The sequence below is a fragment of the Sparus aurata genome, chromosome 23 (assembly GCF_900880675.1).
Source record: "Sparus aurata chromosome 23, fSpaAur1.1, whole genome shotgun sequence".
NCBI classification, from domain to species: Eukaryota; Metazoa; Chordata; class Actinopteri; order Spariformes; family Sparidae; genus Sparus; species Sparus aurata.
In genome coordinates, this window is record NC_044209.1 from 18,616,999 (window position 1) to 18,635,552 (window position 18,554).

General features: G+C 45.0%; 1 protein-coding gene across 3 annotated transcripts in view; it reads right to left on the reverse strand.

Moving 5' to 3' along the window:
- The window catches only part of LOC115575319 (ubiquitin carboxyl-terminal hydrolase 22-like), a 28,802-nt gene that overhangs the window by 2,516 nt on the left and 7,732 nt on the right, over positions 1 to 18,554 (reverse strand). For all 3 annotated transcript variants that reach the window (XM_030407277.1, XM_030407276.1, XM_030407278.1), the window contains 11 exons: positions 12,009 to 12,141; positions 10,317 to 10,430; positions 10,115 to 10,216; positions 8,169 to 8,335; positions 6,338 to 6,497; positions 5,755 to 5,860; positions 4,433 to 4,591; positions 2,891 to 3,017; positions 2,022 to 2,113; positions 1,549 to 1,611; positions 915 to 1,064 (listed from right to left, as the gene is read on the reverse strand). In XM_030407277.1, coding sequence (XP_030263137.1) covers positions 915 to 1,064; positions 1,549 to 1,611; positions 2,022 to 2,113; positions 2,891 to 3,017; positions 4,433 to 4,591; positions 5,755 to 5,860; positions 6,338 to 6,497; positions 8,169 to 8,335; positions 10,115 to 10,216; positions 10,317 to 10,430; positions 12,009 to 12,141 — 1,373 coding nt within the window. The remainder of the gene's footprint in view (positions 1 to 914; positions 1,065 to 1,548; positions 1,612 to 2,021; positions 2,114 to 2,890; positions 3,018 to 4,432; positions 4,592 to 5,754; positions 5,861 to 6,337; positions 6,498 to 8,168; positions 8,336 to 10,114; positions 10,217 to 10,316; positions 10,431 to 12,008; positions 12,142 to 18,554) is intronic.

The window sequence follows — 18,554 nt, forward strand, 5'->3', positions numbered from 1 at the left end:
TACAGCTAACTGACCAATATATTTCCATTATATTTCCGTTATGAATAGGTGGGGCACAGTGACTATGCATAGGCTAATGAGGTTAGCTTGCTTACATAACTGCAAGAGGAATCATGGGTGGCCTATCACTGACAGAGAGACAAAGTCCAGGCTCACGGGACCTTTTTCCCCACAGTGGCGAGAGACAAGTACATTTTTGATCCTGCTTGAATTGTGCCACATGTTTGTTGATTTGAAAGATTATGTCGCAAGTCCAAATGGTTGCAGTTTGTCATCAAGATTTTAAAATACCATTTAATTTTGGTGTAAAACAGCGCCGGGAACTACTTCGTCTCGCTCGATGTAAGAAACATCAACATTGGCCGCAGCTCGGCACAAAAAAAAGTATCACAACAACTCTGGCCATTTTGACAGCTGCAGCTTTGTGAGATAGAATATATATGGGAGCAGCTCTAAAGGGGTTTCTGTTATAGGTTTTGATGAGTGATTAACAAGACAGTGTGTCTTACATGACAGGGCCTTTTATGACAAACTGCAACTTTCCTGAGCTGAAAAAGCAGCTTAAATTGACAAAAGTAATTTGTAATTTCATACCCAATTCAAACAGGATTAAAAATGTTTTTGTCTCTCGCTATTGTCTACTTTACATATATAAAAAATACAGTAAGGTTGCATGGTGATCCACCAGAAGGGGCGTGACTTTACCTCTGTGCCGTGCAAAATGCCCGTTTTATTTATTAATATACCTTTGCTGACACTATGTTGGATTTATGTCAGTGTGTATTTCTATTTTCAACCAAGAAAAACTAAACAAGATTTTTTTTTTAAACAATAGTTTGGTGGCAACCAGCAGTAACCCTAAGGACCACCAAGGTCTCACAAACCCACTGCTAATGTCTAGCTTGCATTCTTACCCTTCACTATCGAGTACATCCTTAATGCTGGCCTTGGTGATTATGGCGTCATCACATTTGAACCACTGGTCTTTGTGCTGGCGGATGAAGCTGGTGTAGTGGCCACTCTCTAATGTGCCTTGGTGGTTGACCACCGCAAACAAGGAATACCTGGAAATAAAAAAGACAAAAGAGGTGTGAGTTTGTCTTTTCACTGAATTCCCTCTGACACAAATATTTCATAATGCCGCATTATACTCCTCATACATGGGTGCCTTAAACCCCCAACAGTTGCTATTTCAGGGTGTTTTTTTTTTTTTGTGTATTCAAGGCCTCATCAAGGAGCACCTCGCGTGCGAACTATTGTGTGCACGTCAAGCAACCCGTCAATGGCATTAAGACAGTAAATTTCCAATAAGTGTCCTGGAAAATGAAAGCTATTGTACCCGTCATGGATGGAGAAAACTAAGCAGCTTTTAATAGGCTTCAAATTGATTTCATTTGGGGAAGTCACAGCCGGATGCTTCGGGTCATTAGCATATGCTGCTGTGCAGGACTGGAAATTTCTGATATGATGTCAGTGCTGCTGTGAATGGACGGGTGTTAATAAAAAAAAATTAGTTTGCTTTGACACATGTTTCCCAAACATACTCACTTATTGTCGTTGTTTAATACATCAACCGTCTGTTGATACTGCCCGTTCATTCTGCTCTCTTTACTGCAGGGAACGGAAAGAAAACAACAAAAATGTGTAAACATGCTACACTGCCACAAACATCCACTAGATGGCACAATGATCCCATCTACGAAAGACAATATCTCGCCTGCCTCAACCTCTTAATGATCTTTCTGTCTCTGAACAGGGTTGAATGGATGCTACATCCAGGGGTGGGGCAAGACTGCTGCTGCATGCTCCACTGACACTAGTATAGGTATCTTTTATGCGTTTCTGTGTGCAGTGTGAGTAGTGTATTTTACAGTATGCAAATATACAAACACTGAAATGTAACAAATAAGCTGCTACAGGTTTTTACACAATCTGTTTATTTTATCTGGATGTTACACTGGCAAGACGAGACTCACTACGTGGGACAGAGAAGCAAAAGGAGCTGCCGGGCGGAGGCTTACCTGGATGCCATGAATGGGGTCATGTCCAACTCTAGAGGGAAGGAAACATATGTAGTGATCTTCCTCCGCAGTTTAGCAGAGTGCTCAAACCGCTGGGGATGGCCAGAGAGGGAGGAGGTTAGAGGAAAGAGGGGGGGAAGGGGCATAAAAATGGAGAGAGAGAGAGAGTGGGGGAAGGGAGAGGACACACATTTAGAAATAACAGGCGTTATTAATACAATATAGAAAATTAAAAACACAGCCGGTGAAAAGTGAAAATGCATGTTCTCTACCCTGGCTGTGACAGATTTTAGCATTCATAACAAGATAACAGGCCCCGGATTGATCTAAGACAATCTCCTTTGCAGCCCGTTCCTATGAATATCATAAATGCATTATGGGGGCCTTCGATACTGTGATGATAAATAAAACATGGACAGTGGAAAAACTGTACGAGTCATTAAAATCACAAGTGTCCCGGGACGCTGTGTGAAAGGGGCTACACAGCAGGAGGTAATGCACCAACAACTGAATCCAATTATGAAAACACCTACGCAACCAAGCGATGTACAAGACAGCTAAGCCACTGCAACATCTGAACTTTGGCTCCGTCAGAGAAAATGCTGCATATACACAGGCCGAAATGGATCAAACATAACGGCATATAAATAAATCTATGTAGTACAAGACCTATACAGTTTAAAAAATAATAAATAAATAAAAAAATAAATTTACCAGACACAAGTGCACCTTCTGTCCAGGAGTAAAGACAAACTAGACGTGTGAATGATAAAAACTCAATGTACCCTCAAAGAATGGAGAAGTCAGATGGCCAACAGATAACCAAACAAGTGACAATTGGCAGCGACCGTCGTCGCTGGCTGACTCACTTTGAGATGGAAACATGCTACGATGGGGAGCTTCTTCATTGTCAGCTGTTTGGTGGACTCCTGGTAACTATGGCAACCGCCACACTTGATTTTGGCACTGCTTCCTAGATGCTCGGGCCGGGTAAACCTGCAGTGAGAGGGATGGAAATAAAGAGAGAAGAGAGGGCGTGTGAGTGAGAGCAGAGGACATGTGAGCTAAACAGGAAGTGAAGACTGGGAAAGAGAGGAAGAGGACTATTTTGGTTATACTTTCTTGATCTCGCCTTTTGCACAGTGTTCTGGTCATATAGCCGATTGTGGTATCAGGTTGAGGGTATTAGTCTGGTATTTTTGAACAGGGAAGCTTACATTTTCTGGTGTTTAAATGACTAAAAGATATGAAAAGTTTGTGAATTTGTTCAGTAGATGAGCTCAGCCAGCAGTCGTGAAATGGGGCAACTTCGTCTGTCAAAGTGCTTGTTTTTGCCAATGGAGTCCGGTGAAAAAGGATCTTTACTCTTGAACACAAAGCTCTTTCTCCGTAGGGATTGCTTCCATAATGTTGTCAGACATTTCGAGTACAAAACAGTCTGAGCCTGTCAGTGGCAAAAATAAGCACCTTTGGAGGACGGACTCTGACAAACAATGCTGACCCCCAAGGATTACAATTACAACCGCTGCAGCCTGTTAGACTGCTGCCTGCTGAGGACGATCTATTGGACCAAAACTAAAACTTTTTTTGGGTACTTATTAGTGACCAACATCCCAAGACATGTTAAAATAGGGCCAAAGTAAAAAAAAATACCAGACTTAGCCTTTAAATGGAAGATATGTGAGGGCTTGTGCATGATGTCTGCCTGCAGAGTTTTGGTGCAGCAACTCTGTACATCAGCCCACCCAACCCAGAGCCCTGCTGGTATTGCCAACACCTCTATTACCACGGCAACAGCACCAACCAGTTCTGTACCTTTAAGAGACTTGCTGCAGCAACTAGGGGTGTGTGAGGAGCTGCAGTAAAAAAAAAAAAAGTCAGAAGGAGAGGAGGCGAGAGAAAGAGAGGGGGAGGATGAGACGAAATGCGAGAGGTAGAGAGTGAGGGCACGGGGGAAAAGGAATTAGGTGGAGTGGGGAGGGAATGAAATAAGATAAGGAGGAAAGGGAAAAAGAAATTGCAAGAATGAAGAGGCGGCAGAGAGACGTGAGAGGTCACACCTGCTGAAGACAAAATCTGGAGATAACAGGGTTGTTGTGCCCGAGCAGAGGCAACATGTGAGCCCGCGTACAAGTGGTGGAATGAATGAAATGTTTTTGACTGCTAGTGGAGATTATTGATACACACACATTTTGGAGAGCTCCAAATGTTCTGAATGCAATTTCTTTTTAACCCTAACAAAGTTGTAACACTGAGTATTACTGTGCACTATTATATATTTTACAATCTAGATTATTTGGGGTTCAGTTTGGTTGGTGTAGATAAAAAAAAAAAAACACAACAAAACAAAAAGAAAGCTGACAGACAGAAGACAAACAAAAGATAGCTGTCAGTGTTGACCAAAACTGTACCTGCGTAGGCAGTCTGTGAGCGTGGTGGACCCTGACAGGTGGCTCTCTCCATTCACTGTGCTGCCATCCCCTCCAGGACTGAGGGGCCAGAAAGGCGTCGATGAGCCAGGAAGGTCCAGACTGATGTCCCAGAATGGATCTATCGTCGTGGAAACCCCACTAGAAAAAATGAAATAGAAAAAAAGAGATAGACAGAGGGAGAGAGAAGGGCGTCCGTTTAAACGTTTAACGACTTGCGCGTGGCTGTGTGCAGGCTTTCGTGTCACATCTCGCAGGTCGTGATGAAAGGATGATGACACCGACAGCAACATGTGAGCTTAAACTCACACGGCCTCTGTAGATTCTGATCATGCTTTTTTGTTTAAGCCTGCTTGCGAGATTGAGTGCGTGCATGTGCATAATATCCACACTGTTCTTCCAGGGTCATTTGCAATTCAATGAAGTGTTACATCAGAGAAAATTAGCTTTACATAAGGAATTTGTATTATTAGAGCCTGGCGACTATGATGGACTGCAGCCGGGGCAAAATGGATGGCTTCTGGCGTAGAATGCATACAAATATTCGTGGGCCAGGGCTGCCGCACACCATCACTGTTTATTAGATGAGTTCAGGTGCTGTAATACCCAGCGGTATCAGCAGGTGGCTGATGGTAGTTCGGAGGGAGCAACCCTGCAGTAATATGGCACCGATATGGTACCACCGGTGTTCAAAAAGGCCTGGGGGTGCAATTTTTCTGTTGCTTGAGGCTTTACCCATAAGAAGTCAACAGGATATTTGTAGTAATTACAAAGGGGTTTAATTTGCGGCAGAATGATACACAAGACGGCGTCTCTCTCTCTCTCTCTCTCTCGCTCTCTGCTGTGGAGTCAGGCATCATGGCGCTGAGGAGAGCTTGGGCTTGCCTGCTAGTCTGGGCGAGGTGCTTTGCGGTTCAGTGCAGCGTGCTGGTGTTAATGTGACAGGACAGCTCTAGGGGGCAGGCAGGCAACGCTTGGCTTGTGCCGCTGTCTAGACAACCCCCCCCCCCCCCTTACAGCAGCTCTGCGGGGACCAGGCCTTTAAATAAGAGCAGCGGAGAGGACACGAGCAGTGGTTCAGCCACTCCGGGAGGATGGGTGGTGTCCACATCGATCAGCCCCGGCGGTGAAAGAGGCAACTTGCGGCGTCGGAGGGACAGAGGCGGATACAGGGATGACGGATGAATGGGTAAATGTAGGGAAAGAGGGGAGGAGGGGCATAGGTGGTGATGAATGGGTAGCACACATCTCAGGTGGAACGTTTTTTTACTTCACACTTTCTAGAGTCAGACACACAAACTTACTGACAAACTTGACAGGTCACATCTGATTGCAGGCCCCCAGTGAAGATTTGGTCAATGATGCAGTTACAGTGGTTTGGATTGTTGGCCTTCTTCCCGTTGTCGTCTCCTGCGGACCGCAAAGAGCAGAGAGCATGAGTACACGCACAGATAACACCGTCAGCCTCTTTAGCACCTCCGCCTGCCCTCTTTCCCACTTCACCATCCCCCTGCAGCGGAGCCTCCCTGACACTTTGCAGGCCCGCTGGATTCTCCAAAGCTAATCGAAACAAGCCTCGCTGCGGGTCTGTGGTCAGCCCGTCATTGCACTGCAGCGGCGCCTATTGACATTCCTCACGGTGCTTGCTCGCTTGCTGTCCCTTTGGTACACACTATTGTCAGTCTCCTTCAGTACGTGTCCAGGGAAGTAAGGAACCATGCTCTATAAATCTTAAGTATAAGATTCCACGTCTGGCTCTGGCAGAGTTCCAGGCAGTCTCAGAAAATGATCAGACATCTAGTGTAAACCGTCGGAACTTGCAAATTTCTTTACTCTAAATTCGCCGCACACATCGGGGATGATATTTTGATTGCATGTATAGCTTACTGATGGTGTCGCCTTTGCAGTGCCTGTGTAGCACATCCAACGCTGCGATGAGGAACTCGTGGGCGTCTTGCTGCTCGTAGCCTGCGAGGTGACGTGCATGAGTCCACACCAGGTGCAGCAGCCGGAAGGGAATGTGAGGCGAACGGTGACCCGAGTAGAACTGCGAGAGAGGAGAGAAGGATGGGCGAGGAAAAGGAGGAGAAGGTGGTTAGCCTATTTTTTTTTTCCCACGTGTTACTGGGTACATGATACTTCATCACCTTCTTGCCAATCTAATGGCCCCATGGCTCACAGTCATCTATAATTCATTGCTGAACCACAACGCAAATGTCCGGTCCCTGCTGAGATGATTTTCTGACTCTTAACTTTCATTAGATATGAATTAATTCCAACACGTCGCCTCATGGCGTCGGCGCTAATGACAGCCTGTCCGTAGACAGGAGAGGTGAGAAGAAGACAAAGTGGCCTGGAGAATAGGAGGAGTGTTTGCTGCAAAAACATCCATCTGTGAAGTGCTGCAGAGTCTTTTTGGTCGCCATGGGAATTTTCAAGTGAGTGACAATTCCGGTCAGGGTCAGGAAATGCGGGTAAAGAAAGAAACAGAGCTGTCGGTGGGGCGCGAACACCTACGACGAAGTTCCACCCCAGAGCTCATTAATGCCAGACGGGGGCTCCGTCGCAAAACACGCACTTAATTCCCCGCACTTCTCTGTGAAATCTGATTGAGCTGTGAGAGGGAGGAAAAAAAACACGCCGCCCCGACGTCTCTTGAACCTTACAAACTCCGCTCCTTTTCGGCAGTTTGAGGGTAGCTGACAAACGAAAAGGCTCTACATGAGGAGTAGGGAACGGAGGGGAGCGAGAGGAGGGAGAGCGATGATCAAAGCAGGCTGCGCCTCTCACCTTCATATCTAAAAAAGGTGTGTGTGCGCATACGTGCAAGTGAGTGTATGCGTGTCAGCATAGTCAGAAGACAGCTTTTGATGACGATATGGAGGAAGATTGAAAAAAAAAAAACGGGAACGCAGGTAGGGGATGGAAGTAGGGAATGAAATTAGAGAGTCGGGGACAAGGCGTGGAGGTGGAGTGATACTGTGTGTGTTTGCCGGGGAATGTTTAATGATTTTTCCTGCGTGACTGACTGAATTTTTTCTTTTTTGTCTCAAACACAGCTGAATACTCAATCAATGTCTGCCTCCCCGGGCGTTAGAGGTGAGCCATTATCTCCTTCATGTGTTATGTAGCCAACGGAGACAGGGGCAGGGCTGTGCTTGTGTGTTGTGAAGGGGGGGGGGGGGGGGGGGGTGATGACTCAACTCATTATAGCACCACTTGCCGTCTGTGGGCCCATATATACTGGGAAGTGAGAGGGTGTAAGAAAGAAAAAAAAAAAACTAACAGCGAGGCAGTGTGGGAGCGGACTAGGCAGAAATTACATAACGTCCAAGGCCGATGAGTTTGTTAGATGCAGGATGCTAAACTTGCCGGGATTTTAAAAAAAAAAGGCTATAAAAGGCTCTGCGACATCTTTCATGTCGACTGATCAGGTTCAATAAAAGGTATAATTACTGTGTTCCGCTTACTCATTTTGTATATGGCTCTGTGCATTCCTTTCAAGCAGGATTTTACCCTCCTCTCTGCCTCCATTCTTTGGACTCGACAACAGTGAGTCAGCGTTCAAGCGGCGGTGGCGGCTTGCGCTGCGAGGGAACGCTCTGTATCATATGCCCGTTTGTTCGCTCGTTTTTAATTATAAGCCTCGTCTTTTCTTCTGTGGGATTAAAAACCGACCCATGTATCAAGTTCACACACGCAGACCTGTGCATCATACCTCCTGAAAGAGCTGCGACATCTCACACACCAGACAGGAGTTTGATTGCATCTCGCACTTGTGTCTGTCGGAGAGAAAGAAGTCTCGCAGCAGCGGCGTGTGTGTGAGGGCCTGGACGATACAGTTCATGAAACACGTGTTGCCCAGGTTTATTAACCCTCGTAAACCTGCGGGGACGACAAGAACAGACAAAGAAGGATTGTGAGAGCAGCGCTGGAAAAGAGGATTAAACATGTTGTGATTCATGGGGCTGGCAGTGGAGGGAGTTTGAATCACCACTGAGGGAATGATCTCTGTTTTATGTAACGACTTGAATTTTAGCTGAGGTGGACCAAAAAAAAAAATCAGAGAGCGTAGTCAGAACTTCATAACTCATTTAGGTTATTCATAGGGTCAAAAATAACAGTTAATTGTGAGAATCTGCTCCTTTTCTTCGTCTTGGGTGAAGTAGACTGGACATCTTGGGGTTTTGCTCATTGGTCAGACAAAACAAACATCTAAACCACAACACCTTGGGTTTTAGGATGTCACATTTTATAAGCCAAACTTTTAATCAAAAAAATAATTGGCACCTTAACTGATAACCTCAATAGAGTGCTGCAGGAATTAGCCCTGAGACCTGGAGGCGACTTGGCATTTTGTTTGCAGTTCATGCTCCAACATGAAGTATTTGGCTGTTTTTAAATGTTATTTTGCCCTGATATAAGGTCTGCGGTTAACACAAGCTTAAGAGACTTTCAAATGTTATTCTACGACATGAAATGCGACAGCAAATAATGTGACTGATAGCACTGTACACCTTGAACAACAGTATCTTGACAACTGCCACTGTGTGCTTTTTTACCATCTGTTCATTGTAGCTTTTATTTTTACCACTGATGTCCCTGGTGTCACAGCTCCAGCTATCAGCCGCAGAGCAAGGAGGATGTAGGCGAATGACATGACAAAAATACGGTGACTATCATCACCTCTTCCAAGAAAGAGAAAAAGAGAAACGGTGACGTCACCAGCAGCTTTCTGAAAGGTGGAGAGATCCGAGAAAACATCTAACTATCACAAAGTGTTTGCCACAAAGCTTATTTTCAGCAATTATCCAAGTCCAGTGGAAAAATCCAATTGGCTTTTTGTCAAGGGAACCATGGCGACGCTAATTTCCGGGGTTAGCCTAAAAAAAAAATAAATAAATAAAATACACCGTGCCTTCTGTGATCTAAATTTAGTAGTTGCTGCCATGTATGGAACCACACATGAACATAAAAGCCACTGGCAATGGATTTAGTTTTTGTGTGAGTGTGTCTGGAAAGTTAACAATATGGTGTTGGGTCTGGTCTGCCATCAAACCACGTGTATGCTGGAACAGACCCCGAAGCTGTGAATGGATTCATTTAGAGTGAGAAGGTAAAGCTACAGTCCTCCAGTACAACAGGTGAGACACAGCGAGGTGTTGAGTCTGATCCAAACTGAACAAGGTTTGGTTCTGGAAGAGAGCGCTCAGCGAGGGGAGCTGAGACTTCAGACTGGTCCACATGAACAGACGCACAGCCTACTGGCCAATCAGGGCTACTGACCAAGGGATTGGCAGAGGGAAAGATTAAAAATCACCAAAGTCCATGTAGAAAATCAGAGAAATGATGGCAGGGGGAAAAAAAACAATGCAGCAGACCACTGAGAGAACAGAACAATGGGAAAACAACTTAGACAAATTGAGGCCCGCTGTGGTGTGCATCCATCACAGAGGGAACACCGTGTTCTGCCTATCGTCTGCGGGGCTGCCACAGTGCGGCTGACCTCGAGTATCACACTTAAATGCGTGCGATCCCAAGCACACTTGCACTATTGGCACATGTAGAGACACAAACGGCTATAAAGCATCTCCACGGAGGACACACACGCTCTGTCCCAGGATGAAAAGCTGTGCAGACTGAACGGTACAGTCTATTGCCCACCTATGGTACAGTTCGTAGTGATTTTCCTCCGCTTTGGATTGTGTCGTAATAACTCTAGCTCCCTCTTGGTCGGCTCCCACGTCGTGTATTTCTCCCCAATGCCTGCGGATACAAAAGAAGAAACACAAAAAGTGTGACGGCGGCCTTGTTTTTCCGAAAAAGCTGCATTAAGTTCTCTGGCGCAAAAACAAAAGTGGTGTACCTTGCAATTTCCAGGCTTTCCTCTGCTCCTCTTTGGCAATCTGCTCCATGTCTTTGTCGTATATGTAGTCTTGACACACAAAACAATATATTCCGCCGTATAATAAGTCTATCGCTGGAGGGAGGGAGAGAGAGGGACAGAGAGAGATTGAACCATAATTACAAATAGATTTTTCCAACACACAGTGACTTTTATTTTACTGTCCAGCCTCAGCGGAACAGTCAGCCTCAAGACAACTGCCTTCGCCGCTCCGCCCGGCATTTTCCACTCACTGCGGTACGTTTCCATCTCATCGGCTGCGCTGAACAATTACAAGAAGATGTGAGCGGTGATGGAATAGGTGTATTTGTCTCCCCCACTCCCCCACATGGGCTTTCAACTAACACACTGTCTTCTTCCATCCTAAAACTCCAGTGCAACAATACCTTGGCTCTGTTGCCGTGACAACCTATTTATAGCTTTCGCCGGACATTCTTCTGTTTTCCGCGCTACCCACGCTGAGAAAGTGAGTTAATACATCACGTAGAAAGAAAAAAAAAAAAGCCTGAGCGATGTATGTTATGTTGTCGTCACAGTTACATTATTTGTGTTTGCGTGTTATGTTCAATTAAATCATGTAGAAAAAATGTTATGCATTTGGTAAACCGTGTGCGGATGGGATGCTTTTGTCCTACAATCGTAACCCCAATAACAGAGAAAAAATGAGAGCAACACTGTGGCCGGGATAGGAAGAAGACACACCAGACTAAAAGTAAAGCACAAGGTACAGGCAGGAAATCATAATTTTCCTTCTTGAGTGAAGGACGGGAGCAAAGAATGAGAGGATGGGGACCCTGAAAGCAAAGGATGGATAGAAGGCTTGAGAGAGAGAGAGAGAGAGAGAGAGAGAGAGAGAGAGAGAGAGAGAGAGAGAGAGAGAGAGAGAGAGAGAGAGAGAGAGAGAGAGAGAGAGAGAGAGAGAGAGAATAAAAAAGGAGTCCTGAGGAGCAAGGTTGTTGGGGGAAAAGGAGATGAAAAAGACGTAAAAAGGAGTTCTGAGAAGGGAGCTTGCCATCTTGGAGACAGGGGAGTTAGGATTAATTTGATTAGAGGTGGAGGAGAACAGAGCGCCCGTGTCAGAGAGGCTCCTGTGGAAAGCTCAAAGCTAATTAACACTGTAGCCATGCACTTGGGGTATACGTATGTGTGCGTGTGCAAATGTGTGTGTGTGTGTGTGTGTGTGTGTGTGTGTGTGTGTGTGTGCGTAACCAAACTGTTGAAATGCATTAAATCAATTAAAGCCATTCAGACAACTACCTAGCCACCCTACAGTCTCCCCCGCTTCCATATTTAGTCACCCACGCCAGTGTAATATCAAAATCTTGCTCACTAGTGTCCTTGTGTTATTTAGCATAATTAGCATGTAAGGCTGAAGCTAGGCTTTCTGGTAGCTGTGGATTAGCAATGTTGACCCGTCCCTTGCTGCCATATCAAGAGGGGAGTGTTCTAACATAAAACCATGACATTTGACTGGATAAAGGGGCTCCCACCAGAATGGTAATGTGCTGCTCAGGAAGCAGTGGAGGAAGTCGCCCAAAGTAATGCTGTAGTCCCTCATTGATAATAGCTGATGCTGCAGTGGGCCGCTGTAACGTGATGGGACTGAGGCCTTGGATGTATGGAGAACAATTCCAGGTGAGTTGGGTGGCTTACCTAGATTGTGTCTCTTGTTTTTCGCGTGCTCGTGGATGTGTTTCTTCGTGAAGCAGCCGAAAAAGACGCAGTAGAGACAAGAGTGGAGCCGGTTCAGGTGGGCGCCACACATGTGACAGATACACGACTTGGCCTGGAGAGGAAACAGACAAGGGGGAGGACAACGGGAAAAGAGAGAAGAAGAGTCAGTGCGGTGAGAGAATCCTCTGCAGCAGGACATAGCCCAGAGCTATAATGTAGAGTGGCGTAGGCAGAGAGAGTGGAACTCCCTGCCAGATGAATTAGATTGCTATCTAGCAGTCAGTCGCACAAACACTACGGAGGACCAACGCTTGAATAGACCTGATATGAGGACGGGATTAAGATTTGCCGGGCCTTTTGACAAATCCAATGCAGCTGAATAACAACATATTTCCACACTGAATCTTCCGCTCTTTAACACATGCAGGGCATGATGGGATTTAATGCTTGGCAGGCACACTGGAGAAGGCAATGGGAATCTGTCTGAAAGCACACACTAACAGCAGCTGGAGTTTGTGTAATTGGTTCGACAATGGCACCCTGAGGTGACTTGAAGAATCGTACGTTAGAGTGCCTGACATCTCTGGCAAACCTGCGAAAACTAGCCCTACAGAGGGATTCACAAGCACACAGGTGGCTACACTGTTTACACATCAACATTTAACAACAACCATGAGAAAGAGGAGACCATCAACCAAGAGGAAACACATATAAGGGGAGAGAAAACATGAGCTGAACAAAACATGGTTGACAAGTGTGGCCCTCGTTGTTTCCCACACATAGACTTTACTTGGGCGCCACGCAGGTATAACTGGTGTCCCATTACAGCATTTTTTTTAATTTTTTGCATGTCTTTTATCATCAGGGAGACCGTTGCTAGCTGCGATCGGTTAACTAATGGACAATCTGCATTCATTTTACTGCCGTCGTCTGCTGACATTTGTTAGATACTGAAGTTTGCTAGCCCTGTAGGACCGTGACAAACAGATGGTTTGTAGCATCACCTGCCAAATATTTTTTTAAAGCGTCCGCCCTTCGCCAAATTCGTTTTAAATGGGGACTTTCCAGATGTTTCTGTAAACAAACCATCTGGCACATCGGACTGGAGCCTCGGTTGTGGTCGAACTGTCTTAGGTGACGCTATCCAAACTCGGCAATGAACAATAGAGAAGGAATGTCAGTTTTGGTTTATTTTAATTTTTGGACACCCATTAGCAGGTAGCTTCACTTGCAGTATCAGAAATGCTTCCTACACTGCCTGTAGTTTCAATGAATATACTGGTCTATGGTCTATGTATGAACTGATCAGGAAGTTGCAGGGTATCACCAGTACGAAACTTTGTTGTACTACACATGTAGCCAATATCTATAAATGGCAAGCAACTTGTTTCACTTACGCACATCCACAACATCATATCTATATAGGGTTGAAAGTATACAACTGTTAATGTCAGAAAGGAAAAGAAACATGGTATAGGTACAGGTATAGGTACATCAATAGATGAAGAGCCTGACTATCTTCAATATGTACAGCATGCAGATTGTATACTAAAGTGCCACTTTAGACAACACATACATGAGCTAATGTAAAGTATTTCAGTGTGGGATGCACTCAATGCTTTCCCGGAACAGTTATGTTGCTAATGTTAGTGAAAGCACAGCAGAAAATAAGTAGTTTGCAAGCCAGCTTTGGAGAAATTGAATAAGAGAGGAGAGACAGAGCGATCTAATCAAAGGCTTTCAGGGCGCAGACCTGCTGCAGTGAGTCGCCCACTCACTGAGAGAAGACAGAGGGGAAAGGGAGGTGTGAAGCTGAGGTGAAGAGAAACTAACTGAGATCGGCTGGAGAGATTCACCAGTTTTCAGTTTCTGGTACGCTGTGAGAACTAGCTCTGAAGACACTCCTACACACATAGCTTAAGCTATTGGACATGATCTCAACAGGCCTGTAGTGTATTGTCTGCCCGACACCGTCCTTTGACTGGAGATACAATAGTACAACCTGACACCATCTGAGCAACAGTACAGCGTATTGTTTTGAGCAATAAAATAGGTAGTGCCAGACGGTTTCAGTTCATTCTCTCGAGATGACACACAATACAGAGCAATGCGAAACTAGACAACTCAAACTAATAATACCTAATAAAGCAATGATCACTAAACTCACAGGGCAATTCAAAACCTCAAGATCCAAGGCCAAAACATTTTTGGTTAATCTTATAAGACAACTGTTGCAAAGAAAGGATTTGGGAAATATATTCTACTGCGGTTGGGAGTGATCTGAATTAAGCAGAAATGCTTTGTGTTCCGATGAACTCCATGTATCTAGGTGCATTGCCAAACAATATTCTATTTCTATCCATCATTTCTCTAGTCAAGTGGAAAGTAAAAAGTAAGTAAGCTTCCAATCCTTAACCTACGTCATATTCATATTCACAATAATACAATATCCACTATTAATTTCTACTCTCTGAAACAATTTTTTTAAATTTGAAATGACACATAGGGAAGCGTGTTGTAAGCCTGGGCGGGACAATTAATCAAATATTATTGTCAATTACGACTTTCGTTTACAACTGTACACACTCACCTCCATAAAGCCTAAACTCACTTCAGCCAGGCTGTGGCATGTTTAGTTAAGGTTACTGCAGGCGAGTCAGCCGTTGTTTGTGAAAACCTGTTCTCGCCAGCCATGCTTGGATGGTGCTGAACATCTAATCGTGCTGTTATGGAACTGGTGCTTGGAGCAGCCACGAAGGAGGAGAGAGTGGCATTTCAGTGATCCCCTCTTCACACCTTTCATTTATCATATATTATTACTGTTTTAAGACATTTATTTGCCATTTGTTTTTCTTTTTTTTTTTTTGAAAATTAAATAAATGTATGATGTTTCCAAAGACAAGTAACTAGAGCTACATCAAAGTGATCATGAATGACCAAAATATTTTGATTGTGATTTCTTGCCATGATTGAGGAGGCTTGATAAAGGGGTCTTAATAAACTGTAAAAAAAAAAAAAAAAAAAAAATCGAACTGATCTTTTCCCACAGGTAAAATACGACGAGTTTGTTTTTTTAACTAAGGAAATACACGTACTTACTCAGTTAAAAAAACAAACTCGTCGTATTTTACCTGTGGGAAAAGATCAGTTTGATTTTGATTTTTTTTTTTTTTACCAAAAATGCAAAAAAAAGAAATGTTGCAGTAGAAAAGCTCTGAATCTCCCTCGGTAGCTCATCTGTGGGAGTGGGCGGAAATGGTTTGAAATTCTGCACGCGCAGGTGGGCGCAAGATTGAAATAACAGTCCCTTGCAGACCTCTATTTGAATGAGCGATATGAAGAAATTTAATATTAATTTGCTTGTGTCATGGTATGTTGGGGATACAGGCCTATGGGTGTTAATACAAAGCGCCAGACACATGCTACTGTGCACCGCCGCGGAGATAGGCCGCAAAACTCACAGTCAGGTCTGTGTTTTGGCTGAGCATTAGTAGGCGTGGGCTGGATTTTGATGACATTGCAGTAGAGGGGATATTCAGGGTCGCAGACCCTAAGCTCTGTTTTTATTCATATTGGTGTGTTAGCCGGCTAGCTCTGAATGGGTGTGTGAGAGACAAGGGGCAGGGGCTGCTTCTCCCTGAGGAATGCGTGGCGAGTAAAGCCAAGATCAGGACAGACGTCTACAGCAGACTCTTTAAGGTAGACATGCTAAAAGAAGAGAAGGCACAGCGGATATAAAAAGGGATAGATGTGAAGCGGGACTTGTGTTTTTACAGAGCCTAGATAAAACCCTTCGTGCCCTGCATGAAGAGGAAACAAATGAGTTCAACTGAATTATTGAATATATTTTTTAGTTGCCTATTCAAGCACCGTCCTAGTCCTAGCAGTGATGTTGTTTGTCCCCACTCCTCCTCCTCCTCCTCCTCCTCCTCCTCTGCACCAGGACTCCCAAGTCAAAAACAAGAAACCCTGCCAATGCCACGCCTTGCCCTCCTCCTCACCCTCCCCTTGCCTCAACGCCCCTTTAGTGGGGCAGAAAATCTATCTGTGCTCCAACCCTCCCTTGGCTTCCCCGTGCTCTCCCCCATTCACCGGGGGTTCACAGGCTGTCTATTCCTCAGTGTCAGCAGTCCAGCATCTCTCTGCTCCCAGGGCTTTTAATGTTCTATTAGATCAGCTATTGATCAGCCGCAGGCTCAGATGACTAGAACAAGTGTCAGACAGGTAGCAAAGCTTGCATTCATGCTGCGCTCGGCTGCATCTCCCATATGGGTTGCGCTCTTTGAGGCTAGTTAGACTTGGGCTCCGTGTCCAGGAGAATGGCCAAAACATAGAAAGCTGTTGATTGATGGAAGAGCAGATGCAGAAAGCCATTAGCTAGATTAATAGTTCTCCGATGCATCTTTAACATGAAGGTAGCATTACATGCTCGGTGGGTCCACGAAGTCTGCGAGCGGATATTCTGCCCCAGAAATAAATAAAATAAACGATATCATTGTCACTTTGACCATTTTATGGTTCACTGATATAAAATAGAATAATAATGCAAGTTAATTAAAATATCCTCAAAAAAAAATTAGAATTACTCTGTAGTGTGACATACCTTGTCTTTGATACCAGCTCTGAAACACTAATTCTTTTTAATACCAATTTTATTAATTAGGCTTTAACAAGCCACAAAGCCAGTCACCGGCACTATTAGATCTTGGCTCACACTGACAAGATTTTGTTCTTAGGTCTTGAAATGTGGTATAAAATGACAGGAATCCTTTTGATACCCGACAGCATCAAGGCAATTTGGTGGGTGCCATAGACGTATTGAAGTTCCAGATGTAGCCGCATACATAAATCTACTTAAAGTAACATCCATGGTTCTCCATCTCCTTCTGCATTACCCCTCCCTCAGCATTTAGCTTAATGCATTCATATATTCAAAATGAGCCAGTAATGTGATGAGCTGTAACTGTGGAGGAGAGAGACCGGCAACGACGATTATGATGTGGACAAAGGTCTGGCTCTACTGAGCACGTCTCTGCTGCTGCAAAGAACAGACCGGGGCGGGGAAGGGGGAGAGCGAGTCAATACGGAGTAGAGAGCAGTGACTCACCATGCTGCCTCACAATCATAAGCTCATAAGCCTGCGCATGCTTCTATACGCACACATGCTCATACGCCAACAAAATTAATGATGGTTGACATGCATGCTCCACACTGGATATCATACTTGCATAGAAAGAAACGCTTTTTCCACAAGCATAGAAACGCACAAAGACAGTTAGACATTTGCTTCGTGGGCTCGAGACACACATCCCCTCTCTTTCTGATTCTGTATCTAATATGAACAAGCCAAGGGAGGTTGGGGAAGAAGACTGATGGTGATGCTCCAGAGCCGTGCTGCCGACTGACCCCGTGGGGCTGCAGCCTGTCAGTGCCTTGGCAGGATGATGTTGTTACCCCCTCCTCCCCCACCCTTCCTCGCTTCACACAATCTCCACATGACAATGCCCAGCCTGCGAAATGCAGTTTCAGTGAGCAGCCCTAGAGAGACGGTCGCAATATGATTCCCACTCTTCTTCTTTCACTTCCGTTCAGAGTCGGCTCATTGTAACCTCTGTTGACAGTGACATGCAGCGTGGTGTGTGCATGAGAACTTATTCCCACCTCGTCCAAATGATTCCGAGTTGAGGGATTGTCGGAGTGTGTAGTTTGGCCTCATACTGTCACATGCTGCTATAAGGACATTATAGCTAAACCCAGAGCCATTGGAGACTAGCTTCCTGCCATCCCCAGGAAACGAAAAGAAACGGGATAAAAATGTGGATGGAGTGGAACTAAACTGAGATTCTCACGGTGGAATAGCTCCGATGCAAGGACCCAAAATGTAGTTCATTGCTTCTCGTAGGAGTTTGTGGAGGTCGTGAAAGTTGGTTTGATAAAGGAGGGTTTGCAGCACACGGGATACATGTGTGAATCCGATTAGGGTCACTCGATTACAGAGAGACTGTGGTTGTGCTTTCAGAGATCAGAGGGTGTGGGAGCAAAAAAGGGAGGCGGCAGAAGGGTTTCTACTCGCAAAAGGAAGAGTAAAAATGATGGTGGGAAAGAATCGTTTTGAACAAAAGACTCGTTATCCATGTGCATATATATACATCAATCAGTCACAATATTAGAACTCCAGACAACTGATGTGAGTAACACTGATAACTTCATAACAATATTATGTAATGCTGGGAAACCTTCTGTCCTCGAATCCATCTGGATGGTACTTGACACGCATCATCCACCCAAACACCGCTGAGGATGAAGTATTCCCCTTCATGGTAATGGTGCTCCCCTATGGCAGTGGCCGCCCCCAGCAGGACAATGCACCCTGCCACACCAAAAAAACTGCTTAGGAGCGGCTTGAGGAACTCAGCAGAGAGCCCAGGGTGTTGACACGGCCTCCAGATTCCCTAGGTCCAAATCCTGACCCACATCCACCCGTAAGACCCAAAGGACCTGCTACAAATGTCCCAAGCCAGACAC